Below are 24,050 nucleotides of genomic sequence, written 5' to 3'. Positions count from 1 at the left end.
AAGAGACACGTGTACAATCGAACAGTAATAACCAAATTAATTCATCAATCAAGGCCACAAGGAAACGAAGCGACACACAATAATGTTTGTAGTCGCAATACCTGAAATGCGTAATCTTGAGACATTATTACATGCATGCATGCTACGAATGGAAACGAAAGGAATGTGAATTAAGAGGGCAAACGAAAGGAAAACGATCCAAAGGAATCAATACAGATCTCACTATAAAACCCTACCTCCCACAATCACCTCCAAATAGCCATTTTCTTCTCCGATCAAAAAAAAAAAAAAAAGCCCTATTCATTCATCTCCAAGAATATGACGAACTCTGGCTCCGGCGAAGGAGGAAGCTCTCGAGATGGGCCCGGCGGAGACAAGCGTCCGCCCTCTTCCAAAAAGAAGACTGCCGCCACTCCTCCTCCTCCGCGGCTGCCGGCGCCTCCACCACCTCCACCTCCGGCGAGGCAAACCCCTGCTGAGAGATGGAGGTACGAACGACTCCATCTTTGAACTTCTTTCTTATCATTTTAGTAGTCTTTTTGAAATTAGGTTATAAAAAAAGAACTAGAAATTAGGTTTTCCTGATGTGTATATAAAGCCCTATCTTTGACCCTTGATGGTCTTTTCCGTACTAAAATGATTGTAAAAAGTAGTTTCATGTAGACAACTCAAACATTATCCTTTTATTTCGTGCTAAAACTTCTTTTATTATCATTTTATTAGATTTTTTATTTTTTTTTAATTAGGTTATTAACAAACGAAAAAGAAATTAGGCTTTCCTGATATAAAAAAGCCCTATCTTTCATGCTATAGACCGTACTAAGATGATCGTAAATGAAGTTCAGAGTAAACTACACAAACATCACCATTTCATTTCGTTCTAAAACTTGTAATTTTATTATCAAATTAATTAGTATAGTTACAAATCATTTTTTAATATACCTGAAAATGTTCGTAAATTGAATACATATTTTGGGTGTGTCTGTTATAGTTTGATGTCCGGGCGGCCAATCCATGGCAGTCCACGGCCACCGGTGAGGGCTCTCCCTCTTCTTTCTGTTCCGCCGCCGCCACCGCCGCCCCGGGCTGGTGCGGGAGCGGGAGGAGGGATCCGCGTTGGGGGAGGGGCGTCGGGATCGAGCGTATCGGCGGACATCAGTAACACGCGACCTCACAAACGCAAGTCGTCCGTGGTCGTGGCTCCCGATGGATTCCCGCCAGTTTGCACCATCTGCAAGCGCAGGTTCGAGACCCCAAAAGCCCTCTTCGGACACCTTCGCTCCCACCCCGAGCGCCCCTGGCGCGGCGCTTATCCTCCTCCTGGTTTCGAAGATGATTTTGGTATGCACTTTTTAAAAACCTATTAACTCGTACACTAAGGCTTATTGATATCACAACGTATGTTTATCATTGGTGATGCCATACATGCGTGTGGATTTGTGTATATGTGTGTATATATAGGTGGAAGAGCGAGACTGGATATTGATCTCAACGAGCGGCCACAGCCGCCGCAGAGTAGAGAGTCGATGGAGGAAGGTGAAGAGATTGATCTCAACAAGCCACCGCCGAAGACGGACGACGAAGGCGGTAGCAACTAAGAAGAGTAGTTTTACTATGCGAGGCCAAAGATATTGGATTTTCTCTTTTAAGTTTAATCTTGCTGACTTTTTATGTGTTTTCTAAATAATATAAGACACTATTAGGGCCTTTTTCTCCCTCGTGCAGACAGGAATGTAGTATAGATATTGATATCGATGATATATATTTTATTATTGTTTGCTGGTTTTAGTTTGTTTTCTTCTCTTTATATTATAATTTTGAAGAGTTTTTTTTTTTTCCTTTCCCCAAAGCGTACGTGTATGAGAACACCATCGATGCAAACGCTCACTGGGTTTTAAATTAATGAGAAAAAAAAAAAAAATTCGTACAGTCTAACTAAAAAAAAAGTGAATACCGAACATAATTCTGTGAAAGTAGTTCTCTCTAATCAAGCGAAAAGAATGGACCATTTTTGCTACACAACAATTAAAAAAAAAATACATAGACCACATCTTACCCCAAATAAAAAAAAAAAAAAAAACCCTCAAATATCTTTACTACAAGCTCTATTGTCATCATTAACTTCGTAAAGCCTTTATCGATTCCATGTCTGGCGCCACCAAAAATCTCACTAAACCAACACACAAACGATGCCATCTCACTGTTGCAATAAATTCAAAAAGATATTACAGAAATATTTGTTTAAGTTTTGTTAAAGAAACTCTTTCAAAAAGTCTCATTCATTTTCCCCCTAAACACTATGAAGATGTGAATTTGAGTGAAGGGTCAAAGTTGTAGGTACTACAATAATCATAACTGAAAATCAACTCTAATTTGACTATCAATTAATAAAAAGATCAAACACCTTGGTAAATCAGCCCTCTTTTTCTTGAATTTGAGTGAAGGGTCATAGACATCCTTGAATTTCATTGAAAAAAATGACGGAAGTACTGGAAAAAATGGCCACTGGTGATTTCGAATTTCAGTAAATATCGGTGTGTAGCAACAAAAGACATAAAAAGAAAAAAAAAGAAGAAGAAGGATATAGGAATAACAAGTACATATAAGTTTTGTATTTATTTATTTTATGTGACGAATCATAAAATTAAGTCATATTTATTTCTTATCCTAATTATTTCCTTGGTTCTTAGTTTTCTTCTTGCCGTCCCATTTATCCAAACGAGTCCTAGCCTTTTCCACCTGAAAAATAAAAGTACAAACACAACATGTTTTCAGTGGGCTTTACTACATCAATTGATTCTACATTGATATTTGTTACATAGCATTTCTATAAGAAAATTATACAAAATAGGTATTTGAGACTACATGATTCGTAAATTAAATTAAAAAAAAATGTTGTTTTAGTTACATAAAATGGCATCTTAAAATATTTATATATGAAAATTTTTGCAAATCGAAAAATACTCGTAAAAATGACTTTTCGAAATATAGTTTTTATTTACAAAAAAAATAGGAAAATAATGAATTTAACCGTTTGACATTGCTAAATAGTCAACGTTTGGTAAATCTGAGATAAATAGGCATAAATAATGATATGACATAATATATAAAAGTGACTATTTATCTAAGATTTACGTCTGTAAATATATGAAAATTGTTATTTACATAAGATTTATAAAAAATTGGCTATTTAGTAATATCAAAGGTTTAAATTGACTATTTTCCTAATAGACCCTTTTATTTACCATCCAAATACGCACATCCATATTCGCGTCCGATTCCCTTAATGTTTGGAAGGATTCAAAACATCATTTACCTCTTTGTTCCAATCCGTGCAAAACGTTACCCACAATAAAATGAGAGTCTGCATCATTGTCCCTCCAATCATCCCTGACCATATTCCCTGTGATATATCATACAAATTTTTTGTAGTTCTAGGTCTTTGAAAATTGAGTGTTGAAACGAATCACGATAAGCCATTGATTACCTTAACACCAAGATTGAACTTGAAGCCAAGAAGACAGCCGAAAGGAACTCCAACAACATAATAACATCCCACATTCACATATGCAACGAATGCTTGCCATCCACACCCGACAGCCACTCCTATTATTTCAAATTAAAATAAAAGGTTGCTACGAGTAACTTTCCCATTCTACTCAACCACGTATTAAACAATGAATCTATTAAAGATAATTGAAATTTTGTTTAGTGAGAGATAAAATATCGCACATAATGTAAAATCAATGTATACGATAACTTGTTCCAATGAGTCTGTGGAGGGAAGCTGGATTGCAAAAACACCATCATATCTCGTGAAATCATAGCTAAGATGAAGAAACATTAGTATAGAGAAAGATTGATGGGCATCAAGATTGACATGGGTAGAGCCTATGAATGAAGTTTTATTCTTCAAGTATACAAGACTTTGGTTTCCCAGATCATATCAATTAATGTATCTCAATGACAATTTTATTCGCATTTTCTCAACGGGTGTCCATATTGGAGAGAAAGGAACCGAAGTGAGGGCTCCGTCAACGGAATATCCATTATCTCTGTATTCAGTCTCCAATGTTTCACCACATATATATAGATGGGCCATAAAAAATTCAGGCTTTGAAGCCTGAAAAATCAATACCGGGCATGAAAAACTACCAGGGCCCGTGTATAAAATGAGAGAGAACAAATATGAGGCACTATTTTTTTTTTCTTAGAGTTTAAGGTCCTACGCAATTGCCTAAGTTGCCTAGTGGTAGGGCTGGGTCTGCTTGACGTACGACTCTAAAAAGAGGAAAATTTTCAATCGGCATTCAAATATTTGGACAAAGTGATCTTCGATCTGAATTACTTGGAAGGAGTTATGGAATCTCAACATCCATGAAGGAAAATACTGTAGTCGTGTACCATCCAAGACTGCGGAACACACCAAAAACAGGCACGAAGCCAAGGCAAGCTCGAGATGGACTATAGTCCCCCCTCAATTTATTTATTTTTTGCCATTTTTTTATTTTATTCTATTTTTAAAATATGTTTAACCTAAAAGTTTATAAATCAACCCCCTTAACTTTTTTTTTTTCATATTAGCCCCCGTAGTTTAGAATCTTGACTTCGTCCTTGCCAAGAATCATGGATGAAATTTGTTGGATTTTGAATTCAGAAACATAAATATTTTATCGTATGTTGATTTTGGTCAATGTTTGACTGGCGGTATGAGTGAAAATGGCGGCAATTAGGAAGTTATCGAGAATCTACTTTATTCGCCTAAAAAAACAATTCAACAAGCATGGAGGATTTTGAAGATTGAGATAGTTTTATCCTTAGAGCTTCTCTGATTAAAAGAGGGATACTGAAGACAAGAAACGATTTCATGGCCCGAGATTCAGATAGAGAGGGGATAAGATTATTGCAGATTCGATCGATGAAGGTGAAATGGTGGGTGTTTTGCTAACACTAGAACTGTTTAGCATTCGCAACATGCGTGATGATTTAACCGAGTGCGATTGCAAGGTAATCATTGGTGAAAGCTTTGAGACGCATCAGATCAGTTGTCCATGTTTTCTAGTCACCCCCTTGTATGGTATGATTTGTTCAACAAAATGTAATTTTGTTTGGTCTCCCCAATCCGGAAATGGTATCATTGGGCTCTTGTCGCAACTGTTTCCATGAAAGTCGTGGTTGTTGGTACTTCAGCCGCGAAAACAGTCACGACTTGTCGCGACTATCTCCGAGAAAAATTATTGTGGTTGTTGCCAATTTTTATTGTAGTGTACAGAGTGGGCTATAACCCTCCTCAATTTTTTTTTTCTTGTTGCATTTTTTGCTAGCTTTAGAAAATAAATTAATTTTTTTACCCTAAAAATTCATAAATTAGCTCTCCCTAACTTTTTTTTTTTCAGATATTAACCCCTCTAGTTTAAAATACGAATTACCGGACAAGACTGGTTGAATTCCGTTGAGGAGTAGAGTGAGGGCCACGAAAGGACAGAGCTCCGACACAGCCTCTGCCACAGTGTCACCGTCGGTGAAGGCGTAACTGATGACATGGCGGAAGTAAAGAATGGCGATGGCTTCCAATACTGTAATCAGAAAAGAGACAACGTTTGCCACCACCACACTGAACGCCGCAGATTTAGGGTTCCCACCTCCTAACTCGTTGCTCACCCTCACACTATATTAATATAAACAATTAATCACATGTTAAGCAATAGCTGGTCATCAATTAGTATTGAACATGATTATGATATACTTTTATTCAAATGTCACATTTTTTTTTATCAGTTGCAGTTCTTCTGGAGCCCTTAATTTTGTCATCAGTTAATTATAAATAATGCAACAAGAGAAAGGCGAGTGTTGTCAATCTAGTTGGTATAATTTGCATGAAATAAACAGTAACAAATCTTTTTTTTTCATTGTTATTATTCTATTATTTATATTTTTTAGAAAAAATGTAAATTTATATTTGACTGTGCGTTCGTGTATATATGACTGACCTTACAGCAGCATTAAATCCAATGGATACCATGAGAGATAGCCCACAAACAGCCAAGCTGCATCAAATATATTTGCATTACTCTACTTGACGTCAAATTAGACAGTAATAATACAAATACACATATTATATTATACTCAAACCATAATATTCAATCATGAAATTCTCTTATTTAACTTGAACAAATTTTCTAATTTAAAAGATACATATATTTAGGTTCATTGATTTGGCTTAGAGAAAACTTTCTCGCAATAATCCACGCCCATCCTCTATTGTGAGAATATATTCCAGGAGCAGCTTGGAATATATTCTTAGAATTTCGACAATTCTTCGTGCACAAGTGGAATTTAAGCAAGTATCTTTTCTGTTTGAATTTTTTTTTTTTTTTTTTTTTATGTATACAAGAAGATCGACCTTTTCCATCCAAATTATATGTAGCTAGTAAAATCGCATCAAAGGAATAGTACAAAGGGTAATGGTGTATTGTAGATTTGAAATATCAGACGAATATATAGGAAACTCAGCTTTCATATCCTGATAATATTATAAAATAGGAGGCAGCACAATTTTAAAGGCCATATTCCAAAAGAGGATGAGAAGAAAAATACAAATAATTTGCATAATTAATTAATATGTTGTATTGATCGCATACTGAAATTATGCTTATGTACTGTCTCAACGTTACGACACTTATTGTAACGTAAATGTATCCATCGATAAATAAGATAACATATCTGGGCAACATAGAAATAGTTGTTGCTCTTAAGACAATAAAATATGATTAAATTTCAGCAATGTATTACACTGATAGTCACAGAAATGTATAGAATCGCGTGCATGGTCACACAGAACGAGGTTAAGCCGTAGCTCCAAAACAAACATATAGTTGACTCAATCAATGCTCGGCCCAATCAGATAATAATATGCTATGTCATGGGCAAGCATTGATCTCACTTATGTATATAAAACATATCATAAACATTTTACTCAAATATATACCATAATGTTATTAGGAATCAAAATTGAAAATCGAGAACTAACAAGAATTTATAAAGGTCATGGGTTACTCATTTCATCACTAATTGATTTTGAGATAGAATCTCATAATACTTTCACGTGATATCAGAGCCTATTAAACTTAAATGGGTATCCGATCCAATCGTTGATATTCGGTCCAAGATGAACGAACACAAAGAGCCGTAATCTTGAAGAATCCCACATTAAAAGTGAATGAGAACTAATAAAAACTTATAAAGGTCATGAGTTACTTCTCTTACTATCAATTGGTTTTGAAATGAAACCTTATTATACTTTCACACGGAAACATATCAGACAATTGTATTTTTATGAAAATATAGCATTCTCCTACAAGAGTAAATATCTGAGAATTCAATACGTACTATATGTTTCTGATATATAATTACAGACTATAAGGAATAAGATTAATAATAAATGATTAATAATTCTTAACTACCTCTAGCTTTATATCAACAACAACAACAACAACAAATTAAAAAATTAGATGTGATTTCGTAAATTATTTTTGTTTTCATTAATAATAATAAATAAATTGAAATAAATTGATTTGATGAAAAATAAATAACTATTAAGTTTTTTATGCATAGCTCTGCTTTTTTTAAAAACGCTTTTAGATTCGGCTTTTTAAAAAATAAGTTTTTCTCAAAAGTTACAAACATTTTACTTTTCAATTTTATTTTATATTTTGTAAAAGTACTTTTCAATTTTTACTAAAAACTATTTTTTATCGAACTCTTTAAAACGGTTAGGTTTTTCTTAAAAAAAAATCAGGCTTAATAAGTTAGGTCAAAACACACCCATTATGAAATCTAATGTCACAACATATAAAAGAAAATCAAACTATAGCAAATAAGTTGAATACCGCTCTATCATAAGTATGAAAATCTCTAATAAATTCGATAAATAAATATGAACTACAGAATATATATATTATGGATGCTTATAAATTATATATATAAAAAAAGAGTATAAATGATGGCTACAAATTATATCCTTACGAAGAAAAAAAAAACCAGAGAGAATGAGAAAACGACAGAGAAGGAAAAAAATAGTAGAAAATAAGACAAATAAGAAACAGTAGGTGTGACAAGTCTACCGAGTGGCACTTATGAAAATGAAATTGAAAGAAAATTACTCATTTTTTTTACTTTATGTATGTATGAGAAGGTTATGATAAAGACGACTTTATCGTTTATAGATTTATTAATATTGTTATTATTATGATTTAATGCTATGAAATAGTCATAGAAATACCTTGATACTATTACTTAAAATATCAAATAAAAAAGAAACAAAAACATTGAGCCATAGATATAGTATTTACCAGATGGCAAGAGAATCCAAGGCGAGCTGAGGGTTGTCAAGCAAACCAGAGACCAAAACCAGAACCTGAAAATACCACGTCTCGAGGCACAGCATCACCGCGGAAGCCGCCGAGAGCTTAAAAAACTCCCACAGCCCCGAAAAGGCCTCGAGACTGAACCCGGTCCACGTGTCCCTACACCGCTCGCTGCTCGCCACGTACGCAAACTGTGCCGCGACCATGGCCCACCACGAGAAGCTCAGCGCCAGCGAGACTCCCACGAGGCCGAGGCCCAGCGGGAACGCGACGGCCCAGCTCAGCGCCAGGTGGACTGCCAGCGTGGCGGCGGAGATGAGGGCGCTGGGCAGCACTATGCTCTGCGCCTGAAGGAACTTCTGGATTGGGAAGTTGGCGGCGTAGGCGAAGATCTGAGGGATAAGACCGTAGACGAACACGGCTGCAGCAGAGGCCACTTCCGGTGGCTCTCCAAGGAGGATGAGGATCGGGCGGGAGAGGATATAGACCGCCGTGACTGGGATTCCGGTCAGGCAAAGCACCACCGTGGCTCGTTGCATGTATATTCCCAGCATCTCCGGCCGGTTCGCCCCGAACGCTTGTCCGCACAGCGTCTCCACCGCGCTTCCCATCCCCAGCTACCGTAAAATAAGATATATATTTATCAAGAAATTTGTCACGTCAAAAAAAGAGTGAATCTCTGAAATTTTAACTATATGATATGACCAGAGTGACATTTTAAAAGTAAGTCAGAAAATTTGATGGGTGTGGCATATTAGTATAAAATAATGTTATACATAACGACATATAAATTATTCAAGTAGAATATTTAGCATATATATATATATATATATACACACATATATAGATAAATAGATGGATTGAGACCATGAGGCCGTAGGCGAGGAGTTGGACGCCGCTGTTGCCAAGAGAGGCGGCGGCGAGCTCGAGGTTGCCGAGGTGGCCGGAAAAGACACGCGCGGAGAGGGAAAGGACGTTGTTTATGAGATAAGTCATCACCGCCGGGGCCGCCAGCCGGTACAACAGTTTCAGCTCCATCCACGTGGCTCGCCGGAGCCGCTCTGGCGCCGGAAGTCGAGGGTCCGACAGGACCTTCTCGAGCAGGGAATGGTGGTCGTCGGAGGAGGGGTCCACCAACGGTTGATGGAGTACTACCACTTCCTCTTCAGACCCCATATCGTGATTAAGTAATTGCGTCTTTGAATGGTCACTGGTTCTTTGAGTTTAGGGATACACAAGTCTGGCACATATATACCACATATCATTTACTATATTTTTTCTTTGTCGTTGTTGTCAACAGATAATAAGGATCTTTATTTTCAATGTTACTGTATTTGGTTAAAAAAAAAGTGATAAGGTTGTGGAAATAATATTTATTTATAACGCCTCGTAATTAATAAAATATAGAATACTTTTTTCGACAATCACGAAGGCAGGATTTTGTTACCTTCTTCACTAGTCTCTTCTGAAGTGCTAAGCGCATCTCTAATCGGATATGAACCTTTATTATTCTATATTTATAAAGTAAGAACTTTGTTGGAGTTATGACTCATTATCCCATCAAGAAAAAAGAAAAAGAGTTGAAAAAAAGTCCAAGCTTGAAATGAGGTCTGCGTCAGACTCTCCGCACGAGGTCCTGCGTCATGCAGGACCTTGATGCTAGGAGGAAGTGTCTCCTCCTCACCTCGGATCGTGTCCCGCCATCCTCTCGTCAAGCTTGACGCTACTTACTTTATTTATGACTCATCGATCCTCCAACAAGGAGTTTCCTTCTCCTTCATAAATAGAGACTCAAGCCAATTAAAAAAAAATTAAATTCTCTAACTCCGCGAACTCTGTCAAAATGCAAACTGAACATTTTCCTCTCTGAAACAACTAACTTTTGGAGTTGAGATGAAACCTCACCACCTCAACATTTACACGAAAATTAATGTTAAACGTCGGAAAGCGCATCGAAAAAAATTCCTCAGTGCCCTTATAGGTTTCTTATTTCTCGTTTTATTTTCCATGAGATAAGCTTGGAGGAAACTCTCCTATGAGGTCGGAATGACTAGACGAACGAGATGACCCACACTTTAGCTCACTTCCTACCTTAAAGTTTGTATTTGTGTCGAACCACAAAAGCTGTTCGATGTTAGCCCACAACGCACGTGAGTATTTTTGCGGCAGAAAGAGGGAGTCATAAGAACACCTATGTGCTCCCACCATGTCATACGTATGCCGAGAAATCTTAAGATGGCTAAACTCGTTGTGCTTCCAGAGGGGGAGAATCTAGGCTCACCGAGACCGTTGCTTCAAACACTCGAGCCCGCTATTGAACAATAAATTAGGAGATAGTTGTGCTGCTTCCTAGGGAATCCCACTAGTCGAATCCGACAAAGCTGTACAGAGAGTACCACTCGCGAAGGCAAGTGTCTCCCCGGGTTTTACCTACGATCCAAAGGTTGAGAGCAGTGGCGGAATTACGTTAAGGCATAAGGATCCCTTGCCCCTCTCCCCCCATCCCAAATTCTAAAATAAACTTATTGGCCCAATATAGCCTATACTCGGCCCATTAACGTATTGGTCTCCCTCTCTCTCAATCGACTCTAACTCTCCGACTCCCTTTTCTTTGACTCACCATGTAATCACCATTCACCTAAATCATAATCGTCCCGCCACAACCACCACCACTTGTGACCAGAGCTGCGCCGACATCCACTCGCAACGGCGACGCACTCCTCCGTCCGACTCCATCGTCACCGCAACAACAACTCGTCTCTCGTCATCGCAGTTTGACTCTTGGCTCTGTCTTCGACTAATTCTTTAACTTCTATTATTTGAAATTGTTATTTCCGATTAATTTAAGTTATTTTTAATATCAAACTGGTTAATTCTTTAATATCAAACATTGCTTCTGATCATCAATCACTAGAAGTATATATGAATAATTATGTAAGTGAAGAACTTCTAAAGCTGTACTTGTATTGGTTAATAAAAAAAATAGTGAATGTTTTAGATTTTACTATTGGATAATTAGTATTGAAGAAGTGATGTTTGAATTTGGTTTTGATATTTCAGATGACGAATAGAACAATCGATGAGTTCTTCAAGAGATGAAGTATTCAAAGTACAACAAATGCTGTCCAAGTTGATGAAATAAATTTGTAATATGAGGATCATGTTTCAATTACAAAGAAATGAAGATAAAGTTGAAGATGAAGTTGAGTTGGATATCAATAACTTGGAACGAGATGCAGGAAAAAGGTGACAAATATGCACCTATCCAACCTATTTGCACGACAAGGTACAAAGAGCTTACATTAAATACGGTTCGTATAAGCCAAAAGAAGAAGAATATCTAAAAACAAGGGAAACACATTTAAGAAGTTTTTAAGAATCTTGGTATATACTCGGTCCAACATGGTTAGAATATTCTCCCAACGAAAATTCTATGTTTTTTCTTCCTTGTTTCTTTTTAAAAAGGATAATGGGAATTCTGGAAGCAATGTTTTCACAGTTGATGGATCTCGAGCATGGAAAAAGGTCAAAAATGAAAAGAATTGTTCTCTTTAATGGGAATTCTGGAAGCAATGCTTTCACAGTTGATGGATCTCGAGCATGGAAAAAGGTCAAAAACGAAAAAAAAAAATTGTTCTCTTTTATTACATGTTGGAAATAGTTTGAATTCATGTCATAGAAACCTAGCTATGTTACAACAAAATCTGGCACGACCCGCGACACCTCATCCCATATTAACCCAAATCTCAAGATAAATTATATATATATATATATATATATATATATATTATATATATATATATATATATATGTGCGGAATATAAATATAACATAATCCATGTATGATTTTATTAGTGCGGAAGACAATATAAATATAAATGGTTTAGAAAAACTTGGGGAATTTTGCGTTTTTTATTTACAAAATAATAAATCTTAGGATAATTTACAAGAATACACCCTGAACTCTTGGTCGATTAACAATGTGCACCCTCAACTTTGATTTTCAACAAAAAAATACTCTGAACTATCATTTTTCTTGACTTTTGCCCCTTCCGTCAAAATTTAGCAGTTACCATCCATGAGATACGCACGTTTTAGTCACATGTTACCTCAATTAAGGGTAGAATAGTATTTTGTAGTATATTGAATTAATTTTTAATTTTTTTTATATAAATTAACTCTCTCTCTCTCTCCTGACACATACACTAACAAATCCATTGAAGAAGCATTTCTTCTAACAGATCGATCTGCAGAGTTGAATATTTGACATGTTCAGAGAAAAGAAACTTCATACTCAATCCAAGTAACTTGATGAGTTTATTTTTAAATACATAATTATTTACAGAATTTAGATTTGGATATTTGGGAGCTCCAAGTAATTCGATAGACCCATGGCTCTCCTAACACAATCTCAACCTGATTGTTCAAAGCCTTTTCTGATCATTCTCTTCTATTAAAGACAACTATCCACTGATAATTACAATCACCCCACACCCAAAATCTTATCAATTGGTAAGGTCAAACGTTTACCACAATAATATCCTTTTAGACAAGGCTCAAACCAACCAAAAGAATGCCAGAGATATCAGATGAAAGAAAATTGAGAATATTGTTGACAAAACCCAGTAAAAAAAATTACTATTCATAAAATGGTGCCTATATTTACCTGAGGCCGGAGTTCTCACATGACCCGATGCCACCTCGGACTTCTGCGAAGAAGCTCGTCTTCGAAAATTATCCAAAGGACTTCCTTCCTCAGATGCATAGGCAGAGTCGAGCTTGGTTTCTCTCTCTCCTCACACATACACTAACAAATCAATACACACATAAACCCATTTTGTTCCCACCAGCTTCGGTCCCAAACCAGAGACCCATTTCCACGGTGGAGACTCAAGCTCTCTCTCTCCGGAAGCGACAGCTCAGCCTCTCCTCTCTCGCCTTACTGATTCTGGACGGGTTTATCTCCAACTCTCCCATGGCCATTTCCATGGCCGTCTCTGCTTTAGAGCTCGAGCTCGAGAGGTACACCGATTCCGAGCAGGGCTTTACTCTTCTAAAGCCCTCTTCACGGAGCACTGTTTTTTTTTTCCTTTTTCTTTGTCGCTGAATTTGAACATAATCACACCATCAAGATAGATTCATAGTTGATTTCTTTTTTTTTTCGTTCTATAAATTGTTTGAAAACCAAGCATATGTGAGATACAATCTACAGAAAAACCAGATAGAGAGAAAGAGTTAAGGAGGCCCCAATATTAAACAAAAAAAGAGTCTCCTCGAAGGACCACCGAGCCACTGTGGCGGACCTCCATAAACCTGTGGGGCCCGGGGTCGTCTCTTTCATAATCGACCAACAGCGTGATCTACGAGGACGGCTTCGCCGCCCGGGTCATTTCACGTCCCTCGCTCAAAAGCGGGAAGGACTCCGAGAAGGTCCACGTGTACCTCGCCAGAGATAGGTCCGACAGGAACATCGCTCACAACGTCACCATCAGAGCGCTAGAGTCCGGGGTCGAAAGTTTTGGGTAACAGTCTTCTGAACCCGATGTTCAAGGGAAAAGAACGAATCAAGTCGAAGTTTGTTTGGACGGGAAGTATTTTTTGACCCTCGTCGATCGGGATTGGTATTGCACAGAACACTAAAAACAATGAAGAAGAAGAAGAAGAAGAAATGGCATCGAGAGAGTGATAGATAGATTTTTCTTTTTCTGTAAAATTTTTAATTTATTAAAATAAATAATAATAATAATAATAATAATAATAATAATAATAATAAGTGAGGGTATTTTGATAATTGCACATATTTTAAGTCACATGTGACTTTCACGTCAGCATACTTTTGACGGAGTGAGATAAAAATTGACGGAAGGGGCAACGCTGCAACAAAACGAGAATTCAGACATTGATTTTGTAGAAAATTGAAATTGAGGGGGTTGTTTGTGACTCGACCTAAAGTTTAGGGGGGATTTTTCTAAATTATCCTAAATCTTATATCGACCCATGTACATGAGTTTATACTGATATACAGAAGTTCTGGGTGTAAGTAGCAAGAGAGATTTTACAAAATATTTCCAAATAGACTCTTCCTAGGTTTGTGAGGCCCCATTAGCCCATAGGTCGAGAAATACGCGTCTGGTCTCGGTCTCTTACCCCTTTTGCAGCATTAGAGCGTTCCATTTATCTACATTACCAAGGGTCATAAAGCTATGAGTCGAGATAGAAAACCTGTGAGAGCTTTTGAAGCTCTTTTGGACCAATCTTCTCATATAGCAGATAGACTTGAGAAAGTTGCATCGCAAAAGATTATAGAGAATCGGCTTCGTTTGAAAACTTCAATTGATGTAGTAAGATTTCTTACATATCAAGAATCTCATCTTAGAGGCCATGACAAATCTGAAACATTATTAAATCGTGGAATGTTTTTAGAGTTGAGAAGCTTGATACAACGATATAATTCTCAAGTAGATGGAATTATAAAGAAAGCGCCACAAAATTCCTTGTGCACAAGACCAAAAATACAAAAATAGATTTTACACGTCTTGGTCAATAAATTGAGGAATCACATTCACGAAGAGATAGATGATGCAAAGTATTGTTTGTTGGTTTACAAAGCTAGAGATGAATCTAGAAAAGAGCAGATGTCTATTGTTTTGAGATTCGTTGACAAAGATGGTTATATACATCAACGTTTTTTATAGGTTCACGTCAATTACACACAAGCATCAACTTTGAAAGAAGGTATTCTTCGTTTCTTTCTCAAGATATATAATCTCAATGTTATACTTAATATGTTATGATATGAGTTTCTTTTCTATAGGTATTTTTTCGGTTTGAGCTCAATACAATCTTGATGTTAAGTCTATCAAAGGCATGTGCATAAGCATACTATGTCCATTGTTTTGCTCATCGTTTGCAACTGGCATTGGTTGCTGCAGCTAAGGACGTTAACAATGTCCAACACTTTTTAAACAAGTTGAATTGCATCATCAATGTTGTCAGTACATCGTGTAAGAGAAATGACTAACTAAAGGCGGCTCATGCATCGAATGTCGAATTTTTACTTCGTATCGGGGAGCTAGAAAGTGGAAGTGGCATAAATCAGATTGGTTCTCTATCATGACCGGGTGATACCCGCTTGAGTTCTCATTTAAAGTCAATCAACAGTTTGCTCACGATGTATAGTGCCACTTGGGAAGTTTTATTGGGTATTATTAATGGATAAGATCCTAATAATAAAAAACTTGATGCAGAAACAGCATATGAGGATTTGACTTAGATTGAGTTTGTTTTCATCTTGCATATTATGTGTTATCAGCCCATTCCCGAGTACCCAAAATAGAATAACGGATCATCGGAAAATATTTGGGCCCGACCATCGACCCTCGAAGGCAGCAAGACCTGGCCAGACGATGGCCTCTCGATCTCCCGGCCTCTTGGTCACTGGGCCACTCGGTCTCCCGCCCTCTCGGCAAATGGCTTACCGAGCCTCAGCCGCACGCTTGTTGGACGTGTCATAAGTGTTCCTAAGCCCGAAGGTTCTTTCCACAAGGCCTATGAATAGAGACCTCGTCCCATAACTTAAGTAAGCTGTTTTGAGTCTTGAAACGCTGTTAAAATATCGTGGAATCTCATTTCTCTCATAATCTCTCTCTAAACACCCAAACTCTCAAAAATCTCTATTTTCCACATAAATCCAACTAAAGTTGAGCATCAGAAAAGTAATAAGAGGCAACGCCTCTGTGTTCCTTTGAACGTGGTTATTTTTTTCTTATTTCCAAGCCACCTTGAAGGATATGGAGGATAGTCGCCGATGGAAATAGACTCGAGATACCAAGTCAAAGACACCTAGGTCCGAACGCGAATAATTTGTCCAAAAACGAGCGACAATATTTTGGCGCTAGAAGAAGGGGGCTTCTCGACTTGGCGACCACGTTCCTTCTATCACTTCTTACATTTTCACTCGCATATACTCCAAGAGATGAGTCAAATGCTTGTCACGTATACAGCAGGAAACAACCCAAATATTTGAACGAATAGCTCGCGACGTGACCAAGCCCCACGAGCGACTAGCTCGAGGGATGATCTTCGCTACCTAGCCTACCAGGGAGGTGACCCACGACCTCGTGATAATGAGGTTCAACCTGGTGAGCAAGGCTCCGAGGACAACCACGGGGCCCTCGTGGAGGAGATGAACCATAGGCTCGCTGAGCTTTTTGCCCTACCAAGGGTAAACATGCCCTTATCGCAAGCCTACTCAGGTGTGACACCAGCGAGGATGGCCTCCCCCATGTGCGAGACTCTGACAACTGTTGCGATATTTTTATAACTAGCACGCAAGCGGACGTATCGAACAAGTAATAGTGTTACGTAAGTAACGGATATCGATCCCACAGAGACTAATTACTATAGCGACGTTAAACAACCTAGAGCAAATTGATTTCACTGACTTAAAGTTGGTGGTGCGAGAATTGACTACACGAACACTAATAAAAACTATAACGGAAATTAAACACGAAACTTTGAATAAGAAAAAATGGGGGTTACGACTTCACCGGAAAATTAAGACTCGGGGGTTTCAGGTTCGAACAACTTGAACTACTCTATTCACGCTAATCTCACTCTCCCTATGATATTACTAGCCTCTCTCGAGTGATCTAGCAACCTACGTAATTGAAGGATTATATATCCTCTCGGCCTCTAATCATATTAAAACAATTACGAGCAATAAACGCGAGAATTCAAGAAATTACATTAAGCTTAAGCCGTCTAGCAACCTAAGAACAAAACGAAGCATGAATTATGAGCTTGAGTTTTCGCCCTCTCTCGAATGACGAAAACTCCTAAAGAACGCATTAAGACCACATTCACACAAGCATGAATAATTAAGTAAATCAAAGCATAATTTCACCCTAACGAAACCCCCTAACCCAATTCAATCCGGCTACATCGCAACCCCGCTAAAGACCTAGCCTCTAACGGAATTCATATTCATAAGCATAATGATCAAGACGAGAATCAACATAACCATAAATAAGAGAAGCAATATGAAATTCATGAACGGGAAGAATGAAACTATCAATTAACGAGAATTAGAGTAATAAAGAATAAGGGAAAGAAGGAAAAACTATTAAACACGGGAGCTCACGGTTGCTTGTTCGTCGGATCTTCGACTCAACTTTTGCTCCCAAACAAAAACTCTCAAAGAAAAGTGCAAAGTAGAAAACAACTCTAGGAATTAAGAATGAGTTCATCAGGTTACAAAAGGTGTTTTTAGCTCTGAATGTGTCTTTTTCGGAGTCATCTAAGCCTCCAATTAAATCCAAGGGTCAAAAATCTTCAGAAAACGTTAATTTCATATTCCAGCAATCGGAGGCGCGCGGTGGTCGATGCGCGGCGCGCGGACCAGACTTCAGCTTACGCGCGCTCCGCGCATAAAACTCTGTGAGTTTTCTCGGTTTGTGCTTCCAGTATGCGAGGCGCGCGGATTCGCCAATTTTTTTGCCTATTGCTTTTTTACTCCATTTCGACCATTTTGTCTCCAAATCATGTCCTTTTTCCATGAAATTAACTGTAGACACTCTATTGCTCCTTTGAACTTGAAACTAATCAAAAACCTACTAAAAAATTTTAAAATATTCGAGGACTCGTTGGTTTTTTGTTCGGGAAATAGGAGTTTTACGCGTGATTAACGCACCTATCAAATCCCCCCAAACTCAAACCGTTACTTGTCCTCAAGTAACAAAAGAAAAATAAAAACATAAATCACACAAAAGAAGTTATCTAGACTAAATTTGGTAAATTTCAATGCCATGACTACAATGATCGACTCATGATTGCCTCAACTTCAATCCTCTAGACTTACATCGACATAGACATCTGTGGTTTTAAACTCCAAGTCAACTACCAAGTGTAAAAGAATCCTTACAAATTCGTGTTAGCCTTAGACGTTTGCAATGTTCTTTTGTCTCGATTAACTTTTGATTCCCAAGTCTCGTAGCCTTTCCAATCCTAATACGCGACTACAAGAATCGTTTCCTTTGAATGACAATTTATTCGATTCGACACACCATAAGTCTTCTCTTCACTCTTGATCTCCACTAATGCGCACACGTCATTCCTAGCTCGTCAATAGATCTTAAAGGCTTGTAATGTTTAGGCTTAGGTTCAGGTGAAGAAACGAATTTTTAGTGGCTTCGACATTAACCTTAGCGACTCCATCCTCACCAAAACGCCACCCTCTCATTCCTTCACTCATTCAATTTCCAATGTTCTTGACTTTGAATACGCCTTTTGAGAACATCTTACTTCTTTAGTCTTTCTTCCCCAAATCCCCCCAAACTTCGACTCAACTACAACCAATCTCTTCAAATGAATATAGACCACCACGCCAGAACTACAAACACCTCAATTAGGCACACTCGTGATTATTATACTTTTTTTTTATAGATACGAGATATGGACGAATAAATCACCGGCATGATGTCTAAAAATCTAACAAGCACAGAGAGTGTGGTCGAAGTACATATCACAAAATTGGAAGAATTCACTCAAATACATCACTCATGAGTCGCTAAAGTTAAATGGGTTCTTTGTGGGATTTCAAACTTATTGGCTTGAATTTTTCTGACTAAGTATCGAGAGAGGACAAATTGTTCGGCTTTTTGTGAATGGGTTCTAATTGATACATATTTTCGGGTTGGCTTTTTGGCTTGACGGGTTATTCCTAATGCCTATATCATTCTTACTAGATCAGCGTGCGCTCAATTTCGCTTCGACTAGGGATCCGAAGAGGTTCTTAGTGTGTTCGGTGGTCACTTTTTAGAACTTAGTTAGAATACTACTCAAGGTCATCCAAGCATCGAGACAAACATTATTCGGGCTTTAGGCGATAACACAGAGCTCAACAAGATTATCAACGGCAAACATTTATCAAGTCAATAAAAGCAGACAAAACACCAATGTACCTATGCAAAACACAGATGGAGGGACTTACCTTGAGGGGGTGGTCGAGCGCCCCTACTCCCCACGGTCATTCATCGTCTTCGTCGGGGTCGCGGGGGGCGTAGAGGCTTGGCTCCCATGGAGGATACGCCGGGTATGGTGCCATTAGGTGTTGCGGGAATGCTGGGTAAATAGGGGCGTCAGGATATGCTCCGGCTTGAGCATCGGGATGAGGAGCGGGGAAGCTTTGATGGTGCGTCGTCCACGCGTTGTAGACGTTTTGGTGAAACTCATCTCTGTCGCGTTGCCGTTGGCCGAAGTCGGTGAGGAAGCTTCCAATTGCGTTATAGCGCTGGCCAAGCACTACTACATATATAGTTTTCCGGTGCAGATGACTTTTGGGTGCGACTTTTCGCACCTAAAAGTCGCACCTAAAAAGACTTTCGGGTGCAAAAAGTCGGACCCAAAACTCAAGCAAGCGCTGGAAAATATTCACGATTTTTTTAAAGTTTGGTGCGACAAGTCGCACCCAAATGTCCTAAATTTTTCCGCGACCAAATTTTTCCCCTCTTTTTCCAAATATCATTGGGTGCGACTTTTTCGCACCCAAAAGTACTGACACAAGTCATTGGGTGCAACTTTGTCGCACCCAAAAGTGTCATTGGGTGCGACAAAGTCGCACCCAAATTCAAAGTTTTATATAAATTAAAGTGCTGCTCGGTTTTCATTCTATCCGAGCCAAAGACCTAAAACCCTTCTCTCTCTCCGATTTCTCTCCATAATTTCTCCGACCACCACTACACTCCGAGCTCCATCTCTGCCACCACTCCGACCAACCCCTTCTCTCTAACACATTCTCTAACACACACTCTCTCTCAGCCTCCGTGACCAGCCCTCCGACCAACCCCTCCGCGCGCATCTGCCCCTTCGAGACCAGCCCCTTCGCTGCAGCCCCTCCACGACCGGCACCGAGCCGGCGTCTCCGCTGCAGCCCCTCCGACGACGAGCCCCTCCACGACTAGCACCGAGCCGGCGCCTCCGCTGCAGCCCCTCCGACGACCAGCACCGAGCCTCCGCTGCAGCCCCTCCGACCAGTCCCTCCGCTGCTGCCTCTCCGACCAGTCCCGAGCCTCCGACCAGCCTCCGACCAGCCTCTCCACTTCATTCGGTATTTTTCATAATTTGATTAGTATTTTGATTAGTAGTTTAGGTTATAATTAGTTAGTTAGTTTGTAATTGATTTGTAATGAATTAGTTAGTTAGTTTGTAATTAATTTATTAAATGAAATTTGTTCTAATTAGTTTTAGGTTGTTTAGTTTAATACTTACATGTTTAGGTTGTTTAGTTTTGATTAGTTTAGGTTAATTGAAATTGTCAAATTGAAATTGTAATTCGTTTCATAATATGTTTAAGTTGTTTAGTTTTGATTAGTTTAGGTTAATTGAAATTGTAATTAGCTTAATAATATGTTTAGGTTGTTTAGTTTTGATTAGTTTAGGTTAATTGAAATTGTCAAATTGAAATTGTAATTAGTTTAATAATATGTTTAAGTTGTTTAGTTTTGATTAGTTTAGGTTAATTGAAATTGTAATTAGTTTAATAATATGTTTAGGTTGTTTAGTTTTGATTAGTTTAGGTTAATTGAAATTGTAATTAGTTTAATAATATGTGTTAAATTGTTAATAATGAAATTAAAATTAGTTAAGTTATTGTATAATTTAGTTTTATTTCACATATTTTTTTATAAATGAGTTGAGATTATTGTATTTTTTTTTGTAAACGAGCCACGGAGGTTCTGTTTAGGTTTTAGTTGATTATTAGGATAGTTTTGGATGATTTGTATATGCTTTTAAATGAGTTTGCAGGTTTTTGGTTTGTTAGTATTACATGAGATACTCTGCCGAAATTTAGATTGAGTTTCCAGTCTATTATTCTCAAAACCCTAATTTTTTCAATTCGACTTCAAATAACATAAAATTCATAATCTCATCTTCATTCATTCTTCGTCCCGTAGCAATAAGTAATCGATTTCAGTCGTCTTCGTCCCTTAGCAACAACTCTTAATAATTGTTAATTTTCTCTTTCATTTAGCGAAATCAATGTCCAATCCAAGTAGAGATTGGATCACCGAGAACAATCGGTTGTCCTTGCAGTATAAAATCGGAGTTAATGAATTTATCCGAGCCGCAAGAAGATTTCCGAACTATAATGGCGAATATCGATGTCCATGCAAGCCTTGCAACAACGTGAGATGGCACGACATTGGGGTTGTAAGGCATCATCAGCTAAACAAAGGGTTTACCCCGGGCTACACAGAATGGTATCATCATGGCGAGGTCGTGCGTTCCGTCTGTCATCTTGAAGAAGTCCCCATCAGAGAAACAGCCCAGAGAGGAGTAGGAGGAATACATGCTGCTGTGGAAGATATAAGAGATCATGAGGATTTCGACGGTGTTACAGAGCCGGCTCCGAGCGAGGTGCGTGCGGAGGAGCAAGTTGAAGACTTGTTTGCCGAGTTGGAAGCGGAATTGTACCCTGGATGCAAGGAGTTTTCGTCTTTGTCATTCTTGGTTCAGTTGATGCACCTTAAAGTCACGAACCATTGGACGAACAAGTCGTTCACAGAACTGCTGCAGCTCTTGAAGAAGTCTCATCCAGCCGGTAATCGAATACCGGAGAAGCACTACGAGGCAAAAGCAAAGCTGAAGCGTTTCGGCATGGGATACGAAATGATCGATGCGTGCATTAATGACTATGTCCTATTCCGAAAACATCTCACGAACGTCGACGTTTGCCCGATATGTAACGAGAGTAGATGGAAGCCAAATGGTAACAAGATACACGAAAGATCGATTGAAGCGATTGTACGCATCTCGACACACGGTGCTTTAGATGCAGTGGCACGAAAGAGATCGCGTCAGGGAAGCTGGCGTTCTACGACATCCTGCGGATGGTATAGCGTGGAAGAATTTGGACGAGAGATACCCAGGCTTTGCTGCAGAGCCTCGGAACGTGCAGATAGTTACTCTACTGGCTGATCTTCGGCGACAAGCAGAAGAGCAAGGCGTAGTATTTAACCAGGACGACGTAGAGGAGCACGCGATGCTAGAAATTCTCGGGAACCGTCAAGATTGGTATGTTGGAATAGGTCCAGCGGTCCCGAGATCATCTTGGGCTATTGCTCAGGCTCAGGACGAAAGCTCGTCGTCAGGCTCAGGCTCATCGCGGCGCGTTCGAGATCCAGTGGTTGGCGAGCTCCAGGCTCAGTTGGCGGCACAACAAGTCGCTATGGAGGAGATGAGGCGAGCCTCGCAACAGCAGATGGAGGAGATGTAGCGACAACTGTTCGCGTTCACGCAGCAGTTTTCGCCCTTGCCTCAGATGTCGCCCGGCACGATGCCACAGATGCCTCAGATGTCGCCCGGCATGTTGCCACAGATGCCTCTGACGACGTCGTCGCCTCAAATGCACCCGCCGTCTCAGATGCACCCAATGAATCAGACAACGCCGCCATCAGTTTCAATGGCAGATGCTCAGACGACGCCGCCAGCTTCAGCAGAGTTCCAGCGAGAGCGTACGAGTGGCAGTGCACGAGGAGGTAGCAGCAGTTCCGGAGGAAGATTTGGCGGAAGAGGGAGTAAAACATTCAAGGAGTGGTTTACAAACCGAGGAAAGGGAAAAGGAAAAGATTGAACATTTTTTTAATTATTTGTCATACATTATAATTATTATTGTAATCGAAGAATTTTTTATTATTATTATGAATATTAATTAATGAATTTTCTAATTAATAAACTATTTAGTACATATTATTTTATTACAATCATAGAATTTATAAGCATAACAAACAAAAAAAAATTAAAAAAAATATTATCGGGTGCGACTATCCGCACCCGAAAATGAAGCGGGAAGGCCATTGGGTGTGACTTGTCGCACCCAATAGTTTGGCGGGAAGACGATTGGGTGCGACAAGTCGCACCTAATAGGTTGGCGGGGTAGGCCAATGGGTGCGACTAGTCGCACCCAAAGGTTTGGCCCTTGGGCCTTTGGGTGCGACAAGTCGTACCGAATGGCCTTCCCGCGGACTTTTTCGCATAAATTTTCTGACTTATGGGTGCGAATTTGGGTGCGAAAAACCGCACCTAAAAGTCATGATCATCGGGTGCGACTTTTCGCACCCACGACCTTTAGGTGCGGACTTTCGGGTGCGGAAAAGTTGCACCTAAAGGTATCATTGGGTGCGACTTTTGACTTTTAGGTGCGAAAAAAGTCGCACCCAATATTGTTTTTTGTACTAGTGAAGTGTTTCGATGTTCTGGTCGATTCGACCCAAGTGGTGGTCGAAACGGTTAATCATAGCTAACATTTCATTATATCCGACCGTGGGTGCTTCATTGGTCGCGACCGGGGGTAGAACTTCTTAGGGAGCATCTAAGATAGGAGTACCCGGGTCGCCTTCATATTGTTCGGGAATGTCTATGAACCCGCAACCATCCGGGTGTGCTGCTCCGTGTTTCCACTGCTTCAGGCTCATGATCTTTTGATCGTCGATTGGGTCCCCCAATTTTTCTCACGTCTCAGAGGCCGGGATTCGAAGTCCCTCGTTGAGGTAGAGCTGTGTGATGAGACCCCTCATCCCCTTTACCGAGTGTGACGTCGGTATCGCGATTTGCACAGAACACGAACCTCTCTTTTAAGATTTTGCCAACGTTGACGCCTTTTCCGGTGACGATGCACACCACTAG

General features: G+C 39.2%; 1 protein-coding gene across 1 annotated transcript; it reads right to left on the bottom strand.

The window, feature by feature from the left end:
- Positions 1-2,490: 2,490 nt before the first annotated feature.
- Positions 2,491-9,616, bottom strand: LOC149385223 (protein DETOXIFICATION 40-like). Its single transcript, XM_089626732.1, has 7 exons — positions 9,234-9,616; positions 8,352-8,983; positions 5,991-6,047; positions 5,430-5,668; positions 3,488-3,606; positions 3,317-3,403; positions 2,491-2,739 (listed from the first exon to the last, which is right to left on the bottom strand). The coding sequence occupies exons 1-7, from the start codon at positions 9,540-9,542 to the stop codon at positions 2,668-2,670; spliced, it is 1,515 nt and encodes a 504-aa protein (XP_089482858.1). The 5' UTR covers positions 9,543-9,616; the 3' UTR covers positions 2,491-2,667.
- Positions 9,617-24,050: the final 14,434 nt, after the last annotated feature.

Source organism: Urtica dioica, chromosome 9 (assembly GCF_054948205.1).
Source record: "Urtica dioica subsp. dioica isolate 48M chromosome 9, U.dioica_male_clone48M_v1_H2, whole genome shotgun sequence".
NCBI lineage: Eukaryota > Viridiplantae > Streptophyta > Magnoliopsida > Rosales > Urticaceae > Urtica > Urtica dioica.
Note: the sequence above shows the minus strand (reverse complement) of the source record. Positions and strands in the feature narration are given on the sequence as shown.